Source organism: Leptidea sinapis, chromosome 10 (assembly GCF_905404315.1).
Source record: "Leptidea sinapis chromosome 10, ilLepSina1.1, whole genome shotgun sequence".
NCBI classification, from domain to species: Eukaryota; Metazoa; Arthropoda; class Insecta; order Lepidoptera; family Pieridae; genus Leptidea; species Leptidea sinapis.
Genome location: NC_066274.1, coordinates 13345526 through 13368028, shown reverse-complemented (window position 1 = coordinate 13368028; position 22503 = coordinate 13345526). Strand labels below are relative to the sequence as shown.

Below are 22503 nucleotides of genomic sequence, written 5' to 3'. Positions count from 1 at the left end.
AGCTGCTCGAATTGTCGGGGATCCAAGTGCTCTGTGAGGCTCACTTGGTGTAACTTCACCGCATTTATCACGGAGTGTTTGACCTGTTTTATGATTTGTGGCGTTCCTCCACAGTGTGGTTTTTCAGGAAAGTTTCTTTCACGTTCAACCAAGCTGTAGAATGAGTGTCCTTGTGCGGTGTTTTCAGGACGATACGACATGGATACAGGCCAGCAACGCTCCTGTGATTCCTCTGGTGGAACATGAAAATTTGGGCGGCTGTGATCACTTTCATCGGAAATATTGGCCTTTTTTTAATATAGATTTTGTACACACAAATTTGTTGTTAAAAGTTGTACTTTATATTTTAGATGATATACAAAGAGCTAACCTCAAGTCCATAGTTATCTGGAATATACTAACATAGTAACTGTTGGAGAATCATTTGTTTACTAAAAACCAAACAATTCGCTGAGGCACATTTTAATTTCAAGTTGTTGTTTTCATTGACGACACTGCGTCGAACGTACGCTGCACATGTGCTGTGACATTAGACATCTTGTAAACAATGTTTATGGAGGTGATCGCATATCGAACGATACAATGTTTAGGAATGATAATTAAGTCTCATTTCGCTTGTTTGTTAATGCTCAACGAGGCGTTAGCTGCACTGCTTTTCAAAATAATAGGGCTGTTAAGCTGTAAACGTTTTCTGAAAATAATTTAACAGAAGATTAAGAAACTAATAACTATAACTCTGCTATTAAAAATAACTGGGCTGTTAATGCAAAAATGTTTCCTAAAAAGAATTTAACAAATATTATTAATTGACGTAGTTTATGAAAGAATTAGGTTATCTTTCTCAGTTGTATAAGACTTCGATTGTTATGTGACTGTATAAAGCTGATGTTTTTTATAAAAGGGGTGGGGTGCTTTTTAAGATATTATTAAAATAATAATTCTTCTACACCCCACGCTTTTTTTTACAATAAAATATATTTTTTTTACACTATTTTCAATTTAAATTTATTTTCTATTTTTTAGTTGAATTTTATATAAGTTCGATAAGTTTCAAGATAAAACAAGTTTGTCCAGATTTTTGAAGATACAAGAGAAGTTTTTTCTGCGCTTCCATTTTTACGTTTGTGGAAGAAAATCCTTCAAGATGACGCTACGTGTTAGTTTAATGTCTACGAAAGCTGAAAATATCCTGATGTCATGGTATTTGTACCTAGTAAGGGCCCAAAAATTTTCCCTGGTTGGGATAGATAAAAACGGCGGTTGAGAAACGAAAAGCTAAATACGATTCATAAACAATATTACTGTCGATCGGGTACATAAATACTAAAAATACAGTAGGTATACAAATCACCTTTCACACATACACACTCACTCATACTTATACATACACCATACCCATACACAATAACAACAGTCATAACGTGAATAAAACACACTTGATTGAACTTAAACACAATCTTTTTTTTTATGGGATAGGAGGACAAACGAGCGTACGGGTCACCTGGTGTTAAGTGATCACCGGCCGCCCACATTCTCTTGCAACACCAGAGGAGTCACACGTTGCCGGCATTTAAAAAGGTGTACGCGCTTTTTTTGAAGGAACCCATGTTGTATCGTCTCGGAAACACCGCACAAGGAAGCTCATTACACAGCTTTGTAGTTCGTGGAAGAAAGCTCCTTGAAAACCAGTGTGGAGGACCGCCACACATCCAGATGGTGGGGATGAAATCCTAACTGGTGGCGTGTCGTGCGAAGGTGGAATTATCTCTTATAATATATATAATTTAATCAAGTAGGTACATACAGTTTCCAGTCCTCTTCTTTTATAGAATATCTCGAAGGTTGGATGACTCCATAGGTAGCAGTGATTATTTTCCACTAGGCGACCGCATGCCCGTTTATTCTTTAATCGATGTCAAAAATATCATTAAATCGTAGAACGCTCAAACTTCTCAAAACGCAGACGACAATATTATTTCATCAGTGAAATCGGTTAGTTTTTAATTTAGATAAACAGACGGCCATTTAAATTTACCATCGCACAACGTGAAACTAATCATTCGAACACTGATGAATTGGAGTACATTGTGTTCGACATCGTCTTGCAATGAATCTTCCTAGTAGACAATAACATGGCGCCTCGGTTTAAAAAACACAAAATACTTACTAAATTAAGAACAAAACGCAACCAGAAATATACAGGGTGTCCCAAAGTTATGGACATGAAGGGAAAGTACCTTAAATATCGAAGATAGGCTATTTTACTGAAAGACGACTTTATGTTATTTTTAAAAGTTAGTAATTCTGCATTCAAAGATTTTCTAAAAGTTACTTGCCTCCTCTGGGAATCGAACCGACTTAAATGTAATTAAAAACACTCCTACTTTTATGATGCCAATCAATAACTCTTCTTAAGTAACATAGTATTTTAAAAGAAAGGAACAACGTAAAATGTATGTTTTCCTACTTGGATTGGTACGAATGGACCGATTCGATGGCCGGCCAGATCCCCGGACCTTACACTATTAGATTTCTTTTTTTGGGGATATGTGAAAGGTATGCTATACAAAAAGCGATATGAGAACGTGGGTGAGTTACAAACAGAATTGTGCCATATCATATCGAGTATTCACCATAAAATGTTAAGAAAATCAACAGGCAGCGGACTCATTAAAATATTGGCGATTTGCGTAAGACAAGAGAGATCACATTTTGAGCATTTAATTAAATAATTTACAAAAAAATACCCACTTAATTGACTAATTTCATTTAAAATATTATGTTACTTAAGAAGAGTTATTAGTTTTTGGCCATTCTTTCGATTGGCATCATAAAAGTAGGGTTGTTTTTTTTTTACATTTAAGTCGGTTCGATTCCCAGACGAGGCAAGTAATTTTTAGAAAATCTTTGAATGCGGAATTCCTAACATTTAAAAATAACATAAAGTCTTCTTTCAGTAAAATAGCCTATCTTCGATATTTAAGGTACTTTCCCTTCATGTCCCATAACTTTGGGACAGCCTGTATATCACCAAGCACTGATAACTGAACCTACAGACGCAGACCTTTTAAAAATACAGGTTTAGTATTAGAATCCCAATAAACCATTTAATGATGGAATGCTAATATACCAATCAGCTAATAAAATAAATACTGATTATTTTTATTGAATGACATTGATTTTTATAGACGAGTCAATGTTGAATGCTTTATCCTTACTAATATTATAAATGTGAATGTAAGTTTGTTTGTTACGCTTTTGATGAAATTTGGTATAGCGATAGACTCGAGCATGGGAAAGGACATGGGCTACATTTTATCACGGAAAAATCCATGATAAAGAGATATCCCTCACTTCAAATTTGAAAAAAAAATCCCAAATGATTGCGAAACTGAAATGGCAGTGGGCAGAGCACATAGTTCGACGGACAGATGGCCGTTGGGGCAGAAACCGGAAGATGCAATTTTGGGGGCCTCACCATAAGATAGACTGACGATCTGGTCAAGATCGCCGGAATACGTTGGATGAGGGCAGCACAGGACCGATCGTCGTGGAAATCTTTGGGGGATGTTTTGTCCAGCAGTGGACATCTTACGGCTGCTGAAGATGATAGCTCACTTCTGGGATTATAATAATAATAATAAAGCCTTTATTACAGTTAACAATACATAACAATTTACTTACTAACTAATACACATACTATAAAAACATTTTAATTAATTAACTTATCTTACATAACTATATTATTAATTTTTTATTTGCAGTAACTTTAAACAGTCTGTGTCCTCTTTCTGGTGACTGTTTGTCCTTTGGCAAAGGCCTCCTCCAAGGTCTTCCATTCTTACCGGTTCCTTGTTATTCTAGTCCACAATGGTCCTCCTATCTGTTTCAATTCATTCTCCCATCGTATAAACTGTCTTCCTCTATTCCTCTTATCTCCTCTGGGGTACTATTCAGTTATTGCTCTAGTCCATTTTGGTGTTTCATCCCTCATAAAGTGGCCTACCCATCTCAATTTCAAAGTGCGTAATGTTTTCTCTATGCCTTTAAACTTAGTTTTTCCTTTGATATGATCCATTCGCATTTTGTCTCGGCGCTTTACCCCGACTACACTTCATCCTATTGAATTTTGCAAACTTGTAACTTACTTGTTTTTGGGTTAGGGCCCAGGTCTGACAACCATAGGTAAGGCAAGGCAGCATGCAAGAGTTGAATTGTTTTCTCTTGTCTTTTATAGAGATTTCCATATTCATTCATTCTTCATCACTTGTTTTAATGATCTTAATATTTGAATACAAGTGAATACTACTTACAATTTCTTTTCTGTTGGCTCCTTCATAGCTATCACTTGTCCGAGATAAATTTAAAAATAAATAAAATAAAATCACATTTATTGTTTTCAAAGAAAAAACAATACAGAATAACTTACATGCTACAGATTACAAATTAAAATGAAAACAAAAGGTAGCGGCTCAGCTTCTGCTGCTCGGCGTACATTACTCCAAGCAGCGCTGGTTTTCAGCCGCCACCCTCCCTGAGGTCCACCAGATATAAATCATCAAGTAATTTTACAATAAACTTTCAAATCTTGTAATTATACATATACTTAGTTTCATATAATTATGTTTTAAAATCTATCATACTATTTATTCTTACTATATCTAACATATTTATATTACATATTCAGAATATATCACACTATAGTCATAAGTATCTATCCCTACTCTTTGCTATGGTCTTGTTTTTTTGCGTGTGTATGTGTGTGTGTGGTGTGTATAATATGGAGATTCAAAAAAAGTGCTTTAGTTTTAAATCTTTTATGCAAGAGTGTTTTAGATTTTCACGAGCAAGTTGTCGTTTTAGTAAGGCAGTTTTCAACTTGATTTTAAATGTATATGCACTCATTTTCCCTCGGAGGGGGGGAGGCAGATCATTCCATATACTTGCTGATAGAAATCTAAAACAACCTCTAAAGTGTCAAGTTCTGTGTCTAGGTACTTTAAGTAAATATTTTGTAGAACTGCGTGTATCTTTCATCCAATTCAGTTTTTCGAACAGATATTCTGGCTTTTTACAATAAATTATTTTTTTAATTGAGCATGCGTATTGTAGTTCTCTTCTAGCTTTCATATTAAGTATATTTTTCTTATTTAAATAAGGGGTTATGAATTCACGTCTGGGAATATGATAGGAAAAACGTATACAAGCATTTTGCACCCGTTGTATAGCTGATTCCATATTTTGGTTTAGTCTTGGACCATAAGTACTGCTGCAGTAATTAAAGTGGGATAACACGATAGCTTCAGTTAACCGATGACGAAGTTCCTCATTGATATAAGGTCTTATTTTGTATAAAGTTTTTAACTTAAAGAAAGCTGTCTTTATTTTATTATTTATATGTTGCACATACTTTTGCTCACCGTCCAAGATAAGTCCAAGATTGCGCGCATTCTCGACTATTGCTATATCAGTGTTGTTTATTTTAATTTTGCTCTGACAGTTCAGCACACTTTCTTTTTTATGTTTATTTCCGATGATGATCATTTGTGTTTTAGAGGGATTTATCTTGAGACAGTTGTTTTTTGACCAGGTATAAATGTTATTGAGATCACTATTTATTTTAATAATTGCTTCGTTTACGTCCTTAGCAAGGAATGAGTAGTATAATTGTGTATCATCTGCATAGAGATGGTGTTTGCAGTGATGAATCTGTGAAGGTAAGTCAGAGGTAAATATGGAGAATAGGATTGGGCTCAATAAGGAGCCTTGGGGAACACCTCTCTGTACTGGCATAGCAGTCGAGTACCTCTTCTGTCCGTCCATTCCCTCAGTAACTACCCTTTGCTCTCTATTCAATAGAAAGGATCGAAACCATTGACAGGTGTTAAAAGAGAAACCATTGTGTTCGAGTTTTTTCAAAAGTAGTTCCGGGAGTACGCAGTCAAATGCTTTGGAGTAATCTAGCAGTATTATTATACTAGTATATCCCATGTCTGTGGCCTCAGTTAGGTCATCGGTTATATGTAACAAAGCCGACACAGTGCCATGATCTTTACGAAACCCAGACTGATATTTTGGAATTAAATTATGGCTTTCTAAATATACTGTCATTTGGTTGAGAACCACTTTCTCTAAAACTTTTGAAAATACTGGTAGAATAGAAATTGGTCTATAATCGTTTAAATCTGTAACAGTATTTTTTTTTGGGTATAGGCTTTATAAGTGCACTTTTCCAAGTAGTAGGGAAGGTATGGGTGGATAAAGATTTGTTGACTATTTGGGTTATTGTGGAGAGTGCTGCATCTAAGGTTAGGATAATCATATCAATGTTCAGTGCATCAATTCCCATGGCGTTCGTTTCAATATTATTAATAATTTTATGTACCTCTTCTTCTGATGCTAATTTTAGTTCAAATTGCTGGCAATGATCTATGCTAGTATTGGATTGTATGTCTTTAATAATATCATGACTATCGTTTGGGGTCAAATATATTCTTCTGGGATTAATAAAACTTGAATTTTTTACCAAGATTTATGAACGACGCGATTGAACCGTTGAGCGCGGTGAGGATGCGGGTTATAGGCGACTGTGCATGCGCTTCTGTGCGCCTCTGCGGAACCGTTAACAGTTCATGCCTACGGTTACGGAGGTATTTGTTCGGTACAAAGAACCCACACAGGTTATCACTTTATGATGAGTAACGATCTTACCATTAAAAACTTTACAGGCAGTAAGTGCTCCCACCGGACTTCCAAAGAATTATAGACCAGAGACTTCTTCTGAGAGATGAAATAAATAACAAATAACTCTACCTAAAAGCCCCCCTGACTCTACAAACTCTACATTTTGTAAAAAGAAGAAAAGTTTACCTGTTTTATGAGTCCATTTTTGTACCCTTCTGGGGTTCTATTTTAGTACCCTCTACCCTACCCTATTTTAGTACCCTCTACTCTACTCTATTATAGTACCCTCTACCCTACCCTATTTAAGTACCTACCCTTAACGTATTTTGTACAGACCCCTCTTTTGTATATTTAACCCCCATTTGAGGGATTGGAGGAAAAACATTGATTTCTTAATTTTAATTTATAGGCTCACTCTTATAATTATTATTATCCTTGAAAACTATAACTGAGTGGACTCCAGTTTTGAAAGACCACTGCCACATCAAGTTTTGCTTTTGTTTGTTTTGTATTAAGTAAGTTAAGTATTAGATTAAGCATATATTTTGTTCTCATAAACGTTTTTGTATGAATGTGTCAGTTTTTATTCCAAAATTAATTCATTTTCATTTTCAAATTTTGAAAAACTCACAGAAAAACCAATTTGTACAACCCGGGGATCAAACTCGAGACCAATAGTACTACTTGATACCGCAACGCAATTGTTTTTTTTTAATTTGTCCCTATTATATGCAATTCCTATTCTACCTATTTAATATTTTTCATTCTTATAGGAAGGTCAAGAATATACCTACCATAAAGATTTTGAATATCATAAGCGAGTCAGTAAAAAACTCTATAAAATAAATATTCAATACGTCTGTTTCATTCAATTTAGTCCGATCAGTCTGCTAAAAAAACCTTTGACATCATCCGGACCGAATTTACTACGAAACGCTTCCAGCCAGAAAAGCCAAACGAAACGTTAACTCATCTTGGCTTAAATGAGTTTCAGTTGGTCAGATTTTTCTTCAGTCCGCGTGGATTCGGTATTTAAACAAATCTTCAAAAGTTTTAGATGAAATAGCCATATCGTTTACTGTGACTATTAGGCTCAATAAGTGGCTAGAGGGCTAAAGGCGAAGTCGTCAGGTCAATTCGTTCAAGGCTGCACATTAATATAATATTATTACAAAATGTCACTGATTAGAGCTTAAACTGTGGCTTCGCAGAATGTATTTATATGTATAAGAAACAGATGGCGCTGTATCAATAAAATTAAGTTATTGTTTACTACGGTGCCTGCTAATTATACAAAGGGTCACGGATTGTTCCTTGGCCACAAGTTCAAGCAGAGAGATCGATAACAATACGTCCCTTAACTGCGCTGACCACATTGGACCACCCCTTTCTGGAGAATGTGAATGTTTCTGGCAAATAAAGAACTTTGACTTTGAGAACATGGAAGCCGATAATCATATGCCATTAACGGCCGTTCCCAATATTCAGTTCATCTCTTACTTGAGATAAAAATCGTAACTATCGATGACTATTCTGTCCCAATAAACTTATCGACGGTAACTAATCTTATCCGTACACGCTGTCTGGTAATGGGACGACGTATAGCTTACCAGCGATAGAAGTTTGTATGGAAATTGCAATTCACGCGTCCCAATATAAGGCGATAAGAATGACTTATCGAGTATATTGGGACAGCTAATTACTGATAGTAGAAGGTAGCAATTTATCTCTATCTGTAGGTAGTATATTGGGAACGGCCGTTCGGTACGGCAGTGACCCGTAGAGTTGTTTGCCCTTCTATTTTATAAAAAAAAATGTTTTACATTGCTCCATCATAGATTAATATTAATCTACTAGCTGATGCCTGAAGCAAGTTTGGAATTGAATATTATTTCATGTCCTATTCCAGTTCCGGTTCCCGTTTCCACTCTCGTTCCCAAGATATTGTATAAATCTTATTTCGAGAAAGATCGCTGTGGCAAACTAAACCTATAGCCCGTCGACGTGAGTTTAAATTTTTCAAAAATCCCTCGGGAACCATGGAATTTTCCGGGATAAAATGTAGCCCATGTCCCTACTCAAGCAATAGTCTATCGCTGTACCAAATTTCATCAAAATCGGTTCAGTAGCTCCGGCGTAAAAGCGCAACAAACTTACGTTCACATTTATAATATTAGTAGCGATGTAACAGGTTACCGTAGGTATTAGGTACATTAGATATATGTATGTGATTACATTTATTCTTCGTAATACTAATGTGCACCGTTTATATGTTGATAAGAGGGCCTACCATCAACTTTTACTAACCGATGCGATTCCGATGCAGTACAGTTTAGGTACCTAAACTGAATCGCTAAAATTCGTACCACGAAGTGCCTTTTACTGAATGGCGTTTGGATCGCTTATCGATCGCTCGTGGTCCGCGGTGTGAGAAAGAGATGACGCTCTACAGTCGTTGCATAAGTTTGTCTCTTACTCGAACCATATGACTATATCATTTTTGACAGTCAATTGACATCATTGCGATTCAATCAGTTGATTTGACGTCGACCTAAATTAGATAGCTCTAATCACGTCGTGGTACGAAATAGCAAAGCAGTTCATTTTAGGTTGTCAATTGAATCGCAATAAGAGTTCATGGTAGGCCCCAAGGTAACAAATAAAAGAAAGTATGCTGAATTCATTTTTTATTAAAATAACAAATAAAATAAATATTTCCTTCGTAATATACGAAGTCCAATAGATCTATATAATGTATTGTCCCACGACAATGTCAGTTAATCACAATTTTATTTACATATCTATCTATATTAATAGTTTGTCATGATAAAACTTACTGTAATTTCAGCAGCTATAATATATTTACTTAATTGGTAGTATATTAGTTGTTTGTACCGTCTACAAATGTACTGGGCTTTTTACATAAACGTTTGTAAAACAATGCAAAATTGAACCTAGCTTAACATTGATTGCTTAGGTGAGATTATATATTTTTTAATATTAACAATTAAGCCTAAAGGAACTATAAAAAAGTTATCTACATACTAGATTTGACTAAAATATTTACAAATAAAAATAATTTAAATACAATCCAAATCAGTCTTCAAACGCGATCTGCAATATATTCGTAAAATACTTAGATAATCTTGGAATATGTTGCCGATACGCTCCCGTTTTTAGCAAACATACACAACACAACGTTACAGGAATTGCAAAGAATGCACCCCGGAATGTAATTTTGTCGCAATGAAACCATCTTTCCCCTAATCTTAACACGGATTTTGTACTTGCTTGCTGCTCACAATTCGAATTCGCCTTGCCGAGCCACCTGTTAATTTCTTCTCAATTTCTTCCAAACTCTTACCCCTTGTTTCTGGCACGAAAAATATAACGAAGAAAAGTCCAGCCAAACATAAAGCGGCAAACAACCACATAGTACCAGACATATCTATAGCATTTATAATATTATGGAATGATTTGGTTACAATAAATGTGCATGTCCAGTTAAAACCAGTTGCCAGCGATGCGGCTGTGCCTCTTATTTTCGAAGGTAGAATTTCACCCAACATTAGCCAAGGAATCGGTCCGAAACCAATGGAGAATCCCAACACATAAATGACAAGGCAAGCTAGAGGCAACCAACCGTAAGCGCTGACATCAGTATTAATTTTCCGGAGATAGAAATATACTCCTAACGTAATTAAAGTAATAACCATTGATACAGATGAAATGTATAACAATAATTTTCTTCCTGCACGATCAATAATAGCTGTTGCAATAAATGTAGAAATAAAGTTAACAACTCCAATGATTATACTACACAAATCCTCGTTAATAGTGCTTCCAGACAACTTAAAGATCGTTGCGGCGTAGAATATAACAGCATTTATACCGCTTAGTTGTTGAAACAACATCAATCCCAGTGAAATAAGGATCGCTGGTAGGTATTTCATTGAAAAAACTTGGCCGAAAGCGTTCCCTCCAAGGCGGTCTGACTCAGCTTGAGAACAAGTAAGTTCCCTTAATTCTTTGTCAATGTTACAATTTTTGCCTCTCAGCCATTGCAAGGCTTTTCGAGCCTCTTCTGGTCGTTTCTTAGTCATATACCAGCGAGGTGTTTCTGGTGTGGCGAGCATAAGTATGAAGAATGGAACCGGAAGAGCTGCTCCGAAAAACGCCAAATGAGACCAGTTCAAATACGTTCCAACTAAGAAAGCGAGGAGGATACCCGTGTTACCAAAAGCTGTGGGTAATAGGCCGAGAGCACCTCGCACTTCTGGTTGTACTGTTTCTCCGAGATAAACGGGAAAAGCGAGAGATCCCACACCAACGCATATCCCGCAAAATGCTCGCCCGGCGAACACCATCATAACGTTGCCAGCATTTGCAATAAGCATCCAGCCAACAAAGAAAGGTATTGCTGTGCTCATAATTGTTCCTTTTCTACCGAGGTATTCTATTAATGGCCCTCCTATTATACCTCCAATAAGTGCTGCTAAAGGCATAAGTCCTCCAACCCAGCTGCCCTGCAACAATCCAATTGTAATGATGAGTAACTTGAAATATTAAGTACTAAGTTTTTTTTTGTATTGTATAGATAATATAGGTCATAATTATTTTTCGAGCAATAGTCACTGTTAGCATATTTTGGTATAATGTTAAAATGGGTAGGTACAAAAATTTACCTCTTCGCTAGTCAATGTTAAAGTTTCGTTCATGCTTGGGAGTGCTGGAGAGGTGTATCCAGAAGAGAACCCGACGATCAGCGAACCCATTGAAACCGCAAATGCAGCGAAGATCTGAAATAGAAGATGAACATATATTTATTTTCCAATGAACCACCAAATAAATAATTTTACTTTTATAACCTGGCAATAATAATTGGCATTGGGCATATTTTTGTCTAATTATTTCTTTTTAAACATAACGTCGATTCTGAAGCCCTTCATATCAATGTCTGAGCTTTTGCTAGGGTTCATAGTTTACCGTTTGCTAGAGCGTTTACTGAAAGGCAATTCAACTTTTACGAGTGTAGTTTATGCTTCGCCCTTAAACACACAGGAAAACTGTGACAGTGCGACTGTTTTTCTGGTGACGTCAACGAAATGAAAGAATAGTTACTATCTGTTGAATTTAGTTTGATAAAATATTCTAATGATACAGGTAAAAAGGACATGAAGTCGTTGTGAAGAATGTAAGTTTGGCAAAGGCTGGCAACGCTCTTGTGATTCCTCTGGTGTTACAAGAGAATGTGGGTGGCGGTGATCACTTAACACCAGGTGACCCGTACGCTCGTTTGTCCTCCTATACCATAAAAAAAAAAGTTTTACTACGCACTGTATCATGTTAAATGGTTGGATGTGTAACTTTAAAAAGCTAGAAAATTAACTTTCCTAGAAAATACAATATTTTTCTTTCTATATAAGGAATACAATGTGATTATTGAGTCGAAATGATAAGATTATTCTTAATATTAAACAAAAAAATAATTATTATGTTATACGAACTAACCTGAGTCCATAGATACAGTTTTTGTGTTGTAGGTGCATACGGCTTAGTATCCCCGTTGATCGAATACTCGGGTTTTACTTTTGCGTTGTCTGTGCTCAACTGCTTGACATACGGCACTGAATTGCGTAAGTTCTCTTCCTTGGCGCTCTTTATCTCCATCTCCATTTTGTATTTGAATTCGTTTCCGAGACTTATTTGGCGTAACTGTTGGAAATGTAGTCTAGTTTTCTCGAATGAGTCCTGTTCGTCTTCGCTGTCACTCTCTGTGGTAACGTTTTCGGGTATAGTCCCGTAGTTTGGTGTGAGGGTGCCTTGGGAGCCACAGGATGTCGCCAGCGATGTGCAGGTGGTAGAGGCAGAGAGCGTGGGCTTCGATGGAACCCGCGCGTATTTTGGTCCACGTGTTTTGTACAAGCGATCTTCGTCGTTTTGGCCACGGCGACCGCTCTCGGTTCCACCCTGCGAATACAATAAAACACATTAATAACAACATTATTGTGGACAATGTTTCCATCTATACCATATACGTACAAAATTTTCTTTGTTTGCACTAATTAATTGATCACAAAGCACGAATCGATACTGACTTCAATATCCGCAAACGCGTCGTATTTATTATATTCCCTATCTTATGTACGCAAATGAGTAGTTACGATAACAATAAGTATGAACTTAACATCTCAGGGGTCAATCGCTGCTTGTGGACCAGTCAAGTTGACTGTCCATATGGTCAAAGCATGCAACTGATAACCTCTTGGTATTAAACAAATACCCTGACCCGGTTCGTGGAATACAAGCGTCTAAGACGATAGGACACCTGAATGATCTGCAACGAACCACCGTGAAAGTACAATAATGACCGATTCTTCGATATTCTGTTGTTGATATTATCAGTCTGTCGCTGTCAACTAAATGTTTGTTTACAAAAGAGGGACCAATTTATCTAATTGGTGGCTTCGAGTTTGTTTTGATTCTATAGTCTATTTGTCTAATGCAAAAGCTCATGCTAAACACTTTTTCTACTGACTGTTTCTTATATCTTTAAACGAGCAATTCTTGTACATATATACAAGAATTGCTCATTTTAACTTAGTATACAGGGTATTTCGGGGGCGATAAATCAATCTAGCTAGGTTTCAATTTAAAAGATGTAGTTTTATCCGTGTTTCAATGAGAAACAGCTACAGTAACATTAGAATACAAAGGTAAATTTCGCCACTATGTACAAAAATATAATAGCGCAGATGGGACATTGGTCCGGAAAGCAGAAGACCCCGGTTCGAATCCAGATATCCTATTAGTTTTTTTTTGTTCAAGTTTTGTACAGTCATACAAATCCGAACAAGGCTCGGTCGTCCGGATATAATACTTAATATGCTATTATTTACCTCGAATTCATTTGTAAACGTTTTGTAATCAAAGCCTCTTTTATTTATCATTCACCCGCAACTAACGCAGATAATTTAAATAACACATTAACGATTAATTTTGAAAATAAAAATATTAATATCATAAATAATTATTGTTGTAAATGACGTAATGCCATTCAAAACAATTTTGTCTTTTTGATAAGTGACATTTTTACTGTCAATGGAAAAGTATGCGCCTTCGGAAGTGTTTTTATCTCTTCATTGTTGTTCTGTTAAACAAAATCATATCTTAGTGCGGAGTTTTAGGCTATCGTAATAATTAAATCTCAATATGTTACTATTAAGGTAAAGTTTGCGAACAAAATATAATTATTGCTAATTATTTAATCTATACTAATATTATAAAGCTGCAGTGTTTGTTTGTTTGTTTGTTTGTTTGTTTGTTTGTTTGTTTGAATGCGCTAATCTCTGGTACTACTGCTCCGATTTGAATGATTCTTTCAGTGTTGGGTAGTCCATTTATCGAGGAAGGCTATAGGCTATGTTTTTTTTTCAAAATTAGGGATCCGTAATAAAATTGCTATTTTGTAACACAAGGTGTAAAATCGAAAACCTATTTTTGCGTGCGCTGCAAAAACTATTGACAATAGAACAAAATGATGTACAGGCTATAATATAGGCAATATTTTATTACTTATAAAACTATCGCGTGAATTATACTTTATATGGCAAAACAACGTTTGCCGGGTCAGCTAGTATTATATAATTATACTAGATATATTTTTTTGATTAGCGAGTATACCATCATTCCGATGATGCCACTGGGGTGGTAAGTGTTCATGTTTACTCAGCGTCGCTCATTCTCTGGCAACACCGGAATAATAACAGGAGCATAGACTTACAAGTAGTATATAGCATAGTATAGACACAGGTTGTAAGAGAGAAAAACATCTTTGACGGAGATATAGCAAGATAGAAAAGGTAAGCGAATCTATTGATTCTGTAACCGATTTTGATTGCCAAGCTGTAAACAGTCAGCCACGCTTGGCATTAGCTCCTTAGTTTTTTTTTAATTCTAAACCAATAACTACAACGCCCCCGTGCATGGACCAGTGGGAGGCTCCTTTGCACAGGATGCCGGCTAGATTATGGGTACCACAACGGCGCCTATTTCTGCCGTGAAGCAGTAATATGTGAACATTATTGTGTTTCGGTCTTAGGGGTGCCGTATCTAGTGAAATTACTGGGCAAATGAGACTTAACATCTTATTTCTCAAGGTGACGAGCGCATTTGTAGTGCCGCTCAGAATATTTGTGTTTTTCAAGAATCTTGAGTGGCACTGCATTGTAATGGGCTAGGCGTATCAGTTAACATCAACTGAACGTCCTGCTCGTCTCGTCCCTTATTTTCATAAAAACAATCTGTCACATTAATTGACTTACAATATACAACGGTATAGACGACCTGACAGTCTAATAATGTGTGACCAATTATGATTTGCCAATGTGTGCGTTTGTTTACGTTTTAATATTCAAAATACCAATAATAAGTATTAGAGCTAATGCCAGGCGTGGCTGACTTTTGAGGACTTGTCAATCAAAATCGGTTACAGTAACATCAGATTCACTTACATTTTCCATCTTGCTGTATATCCGATAGATATGTTCTTCTCTCTCGAATGCTTTGTTCGTATATACGTTAGTATATTTTAACTTTGTAAGTCTATGTTCACATTCATAAAAATACTAATACGTCGCCGGTAGATTGAAAAATATGTGATATATTTTGGGTTCCATAGATTTAATAAGTTCGGATTTTCCAAATGCAGGAAACGGATTACTAAATAATCTGGGATTGCGATTGAATATTGGTATCTATCGGCCGTTAATTCATATCAAAATTTTAATTGTGAACTTTAACCGTCTAATCTTAAGCGGCTTGTACAAATTCACTAGCTGATTTATTGAGAGGCTTGTACAAATTCAATAGCTGATTTATTAAGCGCCTTCTAAAAATTCACTAGCTGATTTATTAAGCGCCTTCTAAAATTCACTAGCTGATTTATTAAGTGCCTTATAAAAATTCACTAGATGATTTATAAAGTACACATAGGGCCAACGTTCTACAACCGTTTTTAAAATTTTAAGACCGCGTTCTGCATAACATAATATATATTTACCACTCGTACTGTTTTGTATATTAGGTATCAGAAATATAAACAAAAACAGAGATGAAAACACTTAACACAATATATCCTGTAGGCTTAGATTAAGGATTGGTCTCCGCTGCGCTCCAACTAGATACGGCAAGCGGAGTCGGAAAGTGCGGCAACTAACACTACGCCCAAGTGGGCGTAGACGAGCCAGTGTCGAACAATGTGTTCTGTTACACTTTATATGTTGTAGCAAAGTAAATAAAATTTTTACATAAAAAAACGCAAATTATTATTGTGTACGTTTATCTTAGAAAAAAGAATTTAAGACATTATGGAAACGTAAAATGTTATCTTAGATCAATGAATACGTCTAGATAGAGTGTTGACTGTTAGCCTCTGTTTAGCGTAATTCACGCACACATACAAATCGCGAGTATAAGATGTAGCTTGTCACGCGCAAAAGTAATAAACCTTGCCTGTTTTCATCCGTTGTCTAGCAGCAAGAGGCTCTATCTACGACTACAGACGTATGAACTGTGTAAGTATATTATTATAATAGGATTTTTGTGTCATTCCAATCAATTCAGAAACAAAACTGAACGTAGTGTTTAAATTCTCTTTGTACAAAACATTTAAGTTAAAATAAAACATCAAAATCTTCGCGAGCAAAAATAGCCTGCAGTCGCCATGTGTCAGAATGTTGCCAAAGGCTGTATTATTCCACATGAAGTGCACAAACGGGTATGGTTGTGGAAAATTACAAGACGGTGACTATTTTTGGATAATTCGTATTTATATTTAGACTTATTGACGCCCGTTATTCAAACTCACACCTAGGGTTGTCACCTTTTATTTAAGAAAAAATAAAGTATATCTGATTTCAAAGAAGGTAATTAAAGAGTTACGAACTAATTCTATCTAGGATTTATATCTAATTCTGGGATTAATACACAAATAAATTTTGAAAAACAAAATTTTATGAACGATGTGGGAATAGAACCCACGACCTCCGGCGATTTGTGAGTTACGGACTCCCAAAAAAATATGTATTTTTAAAAAGGATTTTTTTTGTACTTTTGTTCACATATGTTTACAGTAAATAGTTGACTTTTTTGGTTATGATAATGGTTTTTATTATGAAAATAAGGGACTAGACGAGCAGGACGTTACCGTTAAGGATTCTTGAAAAAACGAAAAAATCTGAGCGGCACTACAATTGCGCTCGTCACCTTGAGACACAAGATGTTAAGTCTCATTTGCCCAGTAACTTGACTAGCTACGGCGCCCTTCAGACCGATACAATAATGTCTACATATTACTGCTTAACGGCAGAAATAGGCGCCGTTGTGGTACCCATAATCTAGCCGGCATCTTGTGCAAAGGAGCCTCCCACTGGGTTTTCATAATATTAGATGACTGGAACTAGTAAAGTAAATATTGTGTAAAAATGAGTATTTTGGCATAACAAACTCTTATTAGTGCTATAGATAATAGAGTAGGTACGCATACATTATATAGAGTACAATACAATACTCTATTTTGGAGTACGGGTGGCAGCCCTGCTCACACCATCGCCCGGTGTACCTTTTATAGGTCAAGGTTATTGGCATTGGCGAAGGTTAGTCCGTCCTTGGTACAGATTTATGGGTCAAGGGAATACTATATACCGTGATCCGGACTTTGCCACGATGAGAAATATCGGTAATAATCCCCACTAAATGTTGCTTGTGTAATTTTACGGGAATTAATTGGGTAAATTAAATTATATTAGTTATTTATATAATCCATAGTATTTACTTTGATTAACGCGAGTGTTACACATTTAAATAAAACACTTTTTAAAGGATTAAAACGCGTGTAATTGCAATTGTGTTTTTGCATTAACGATTACCTACGTTTCGAGAGCCAGATCACGATTTCAGGGTGAGTGAAACTGTCGGGTTAGCTAAAATAATAATTAAAATATAATTTTTACGTAAAATCGAATTAAATAACACAGTTACAATTACACGCAGGGGCGGATCTTGAATTTGTGGGGCCCTGGGCTAATACTGCTTAGGGGCCCTACCTAATTACTCAACCAATTGCCATTTTGACGTAGGTATATATAATATATTATGTTAAGTACAGGAAGAAAATTGGAAAATCAAATATTTTATTTATTTATTAAAACATTATTTATTGCAAAATAAATTGACAGGTTATGAATGGTTATGTTATATAAATTAGTTTATTGCTTTCTGTTCGGTTGGGGGCCCCTGGGCTGCAGCCCAAAAAGCCTTAAGTAGATCCGCCCCTGATTACACGCGTTTTAATCCTTCAAAAAGTGAATATTTAAATATGTAATCCAATTAAATCAAATTCAACGACACTACGCTGAGGCTGACCATAAATACTGTTATAGTTAAAAAAAAATATGTCACGCTTGATTTTGGAATCAAGCATTCTTATATTAATATGCATATTCATCGTGTTCTCTTGTTTTTGGCGCCTATCTGTTTTAAATACTCTTGTGATACCTATTAGAATGGTGTGGATTTTTTATGATTGGTATGATTAGTAAAGAGATAAATGCACTTTTAAGTCATTTACCAGTGGGAGTGGAATGGAGCCTCCATTGCACAGGATGCCGACTAGATTATGGGTACCACAACGGCGCCTATTTTTGTCGTGAAGCAGTAATATGTAAGCATTATTGTTTCGGTCTGAAGGGCGCCGTAGCTAGTGAAATAACTGGGCAAATGAGACTTAACATCTTATGTGTCAAGGTGACGAGCGCAATTGTAGTACCGCTCAGATTTTTTGTGTTTTTAAAGAGCGGCACTGCATTGTAATGGGAAGGGCGTATTAATTACCATCAGCTGAATGTCCTGCTCGTCTCGTCACGTATTGTCATTAAAAAGTGAGTGTTTAAATTAGTCCGCAGCGTCTAAAGGATTGTATTAAGGCCAATGACGACCATTTTGAATGAATTTTATGTTTTTAATTACATTTATATACTTACAGACGTCATACTATATGTTTTGTGGATGAGTGCACCGTTTATTACCCTTAAAATAAACGTGATAGTGGGTAAGAGCCATCTAGTGAATTCTGTGAGAACTCCTAGCTTCGTTTACTTTATCAGACAAGTGCATTTCAATAACAGACTGCTAATTATCAGTCGGCGCCATCTATACAAAGCAGTTGTACTTATTATGGAAAAGAAAATTAAAACTGAAATATTGTGTGTTTTCCTTTGATTAAGTATAAACATTATGAAAATTAAAATTAATAAAAACAATCAGATACCGACTGATTCCATTTATCATTATTAGCCGGAGATATTGTTAATTATTGTATGTATTTTGAAAATTTAAGACAATATTTAAATTGAATTTTTGTATTGTATTTTATATTAAACTATTCCATGGTTATTTGTTTGGAGTCATTTAATGCTAGTGGCATTAAATAATTATAAAGTATTCATTAGTTAATGTGAACAGTTGCCCCCAAGGTCGTCAGGAAATCGTGAGCGGCCAATTGCATAAAGTAGATATTATAATAGGTACGCTTCCAAAACAATAGTTATTGATTTTAAATAGCATACAATAGCATTGCTTCTCGTCAGCTCTATCCAACAAAGCCTCGATATAGGACTATACATACATACATAGTAAATAAAGGGTATTTTGTTACTCATGTGCCAATGGCAAAACTATGAATAACTTGCAAAACACGTCTCGAATAATTTTATAGTTTCACTATATTATATGCAAATTTGTAATTTACATATATAGTTCGTATTTCGTCATGAAAGGCATTTCTTTAAATTATCATATATAATGAGAATATGTATATAAATTAGTTTTAGTTTATGTATAGATTTAAATTTAAAGGCTGTATTTTTTCTAATGTTTCAGTAGAAAGGTGGTTCGTTGGTACCATTTGGTGTAATCTATGACCCTCACATATATAGTTGGTCTATGTTTACTTCTTGTAATGTTATATATGTTTGATTTCGGTTGCTAAGCAACGAAAGTGCAATATCTAACCATGCTCGAAGCTTGATCGACACTAGACTGCGCCGTGTCGACGTTCGTAAAACTTTCCAGAGCTTTCTGAATTATTCGACGCGAACTCTATAAAATTACCAAACATATTTGTGATTACAAGTCATGAAAAACTACCATTTTATATGGCTAATGTTACATTAATTGTGTAACCTCATGTTTACAATTGTAAACAATTGTTTATAGTAACGTAAAAAATAATTTATAAAAGATACTACACAATCACACTAGCAAAGGAATTGATTAGTTAAATTACAATATTACTCTCACCATTTCTGTTGATAACTGCTTCAGGTATCCCATAATCTTCCCCACAGTGTTCGGGTTATTTTTATTGAAGCTCATGTTGATTTTTTTTTCTTTTCGGGATTTATATCCTAGTTTTCGACCGAGCTGTCAGGGGACGTCGAAGTGGTAAGTTCTACAATGAATAACACTTTGAGTAACTTGTATATTGTTGAACTTGGAATCGTTCTTAAAATCCAGATTCGCGGGTTTTACCGGTTCATCGAGCACATCACTCCGGTAATAAAAGTTTTACAAATGCAATTCCGCTCTCAGGCCGTGTTCAATTCGGTCTGACACAATTGTTCGATAACGTATTACGGTTGTTTTCAATTCACAAATCGATAGAGTTCATTCAGTTTCGTTTATATTTCGCGCCGAAAGCATGCGTATTTAATCACCATTCAGTAGTATTACAAGCTCAACAGGCGTTCTGTTGGCAGCGCGTACCGAATCGTTCAGTGTTCAAGTTATGTATTGAAACTTGCAGATGGCAGCTCAGTGTTTTATAAGAAATCGGTAGCGCCCGTCGTCGCCGCCCCTCCCGGCCCCCTTACCCCTCGCCGCCCCACCAGTAATCGTGTCAACACCTTTGTATGTGTGCAGCGCGCGGTGTGCATGTGTGCGTAAACACACACACGTGAGCGCATGATTTTCCGACGATTCGCCTGAATATCGTTGAAATAGCGCGCCATGTATATAATTTTACAACACAGTTCAATTTATTTCAAGTCCTTTGATAAAGCCGGCGCTATTTGGACGGTGTAAATCGATGTACTGTGATCATTCATTAGATTTTTACTGTTGCTAACTTTTTTTCGTCTGATTATTTTTAGTGAAGGTTCGAGAATGTTCTGGATCTATTAGAAATGTTTGTGAGTTCTGAAGATGCTATAAACCTACCTGTTTTGATACACCTACTTGTAGACTTGTATCTGTTGAGTCCTTTGGAAGGTCGTTTGTAAGTGAAGTGCATTCTGCATTTATATTATGCTTATTCTCTGTGTTTACACGAGGGATAGCAGTGAATTGTTTTGTAGAATTACCAGAAAGTTTCCATTAGTTTTCAATGGAACTATGTTACCATATTGAGCTGATTTGGTCATAAAATAAAGGAAGATAAATGTATAAATTGCGAACACAATTCGACCTTTTTGAAGCTATACCTCTTTTGGCGCGATAGCAAAGAATGTGTAATAGTACAATTATAGAGTGAATTTTTACGATACGCTGGTACACCAACACCTAAATTGATAGGCGCCGTAGCTAGTGAAATTACTGGTGAAATAAGACTTAACATCTTATGTCTCAAGGTGACGAGAGCAATTGTAGTGCCACTCAGAATTTTTGGGTTTTTCTAGAATCCTGAGCGATAATGCATTGTAATGGGCAGGGCGTATTAATTACATCAGCTGAACGTCCTGCTCGTCTCGTCCCTTATTTAAAAAAAAAATCAACACCCTGATACGTTACTTGGTCAACTAGACCATTTGTATGATACTTCAGCTACCAAGCCTCTTGTAACTCATATTATGTCTACTGAACCAGATCCAATGGACGAGAATTAAATAAATTTAAATGTTTTAAAATAATAAAACAATATTTTTCGCCGGAGACATATTAAGACAATAATTAAACCTACAGTCAGTGACACTCTTTTTAAACATCTGGTTTTGGCAACGGCAGCATGCTATCAAAGTTTGTTTGCGAAATAAATTAAACTTGTTTCTTTGTGTCTGTTCGTAATGCATTTAAGTTTTGGAATCTATGTTTTATATTCAGGAAGTATGTAAACTATTTGGATCCGTCTTGCAAGGTTGCTTGTCAATTATTATTTCTACCCGTTTAATTTTGTCCACACAGAAATTAATCGAGATTTATTTCTGGGTCTGTTCAGTACTTTCGTGACAAAATATTGAAAGCGTAAATGCGTTACAAGTTGAGTATAGTTTTTGCTAAAGTATATTCTCAAGTATTCTTTTAACTAACAATATATGAACGCTATATTTAAGTTAATAAATAATAAAAACCTTTTATTAATTTTCTGTTTGATTTTCTACATTTTTCATTAAGGAATAGGAGGACAAACGAGCGTACCGGTCATCTGGTGTTAAGTGATCTCCGCCGCCATGTGTGCCTCATTAATTTTCCTTAATTTAAGCACGTTTCTTTCCATTCCGCTCTGACATTCTTCTATTTTATTTTTACCTATTTAAAAATATGTTCAGTGAAACTAAATTGTGTACAAGTGTTTGAAATATTTCAATCTGGGGTTCCGTGCATAAACCTATAAATTATGAACAAAATCGATTCAATCCTATATGAACGAAATCTAAACAGGCAGTCGCGGGCGGGCGTTAATTAATACTAATACCTCTTCTTCTTTTTATCTGTTTGTGCGTTAGTTCGCACTATTCTCAAAAACGGCTGAAGCGATTTCAATGA

General features: G+C 35.7%; 2 protein-coding genes across 2 annotated transcripts in view; one reads left to right on the top strand and one right to left on the bottom strand.

Moving 5' to 3' along the window:
• Window positions 1–22503, top strand: part of LOC126966361 (RING-box protein 2) — a 96973-nt gene that overhangs the window by 30095 nt on the left and 44375 nt on the right. The gene's annotated exons all lie outside the window — the stretch shown is intronic.
• Window positions 9359–20540, bottom strand: LOC126966318 (facilitated trehalose transporter Tret1-like). Its single transcript, XM_050810305.1, has 4 exons — window positions 20044–20540; window positions 12196–12654; window positions 11370–11483; window positions 9359–11210 (listed from the first exon to the last, which is right to left on the bottom strand). The coding sequence occupies exons 1-4, from the start codon at window positions 20116–20118 to the stop codon at window positions 9954–9956; spliced, it is 1905 nt and encodes a 634-aa protein (XP_050666262.1). The 5' UTR covers window positions 20119–20540; the 3' UTR covers window positions 9359–9953.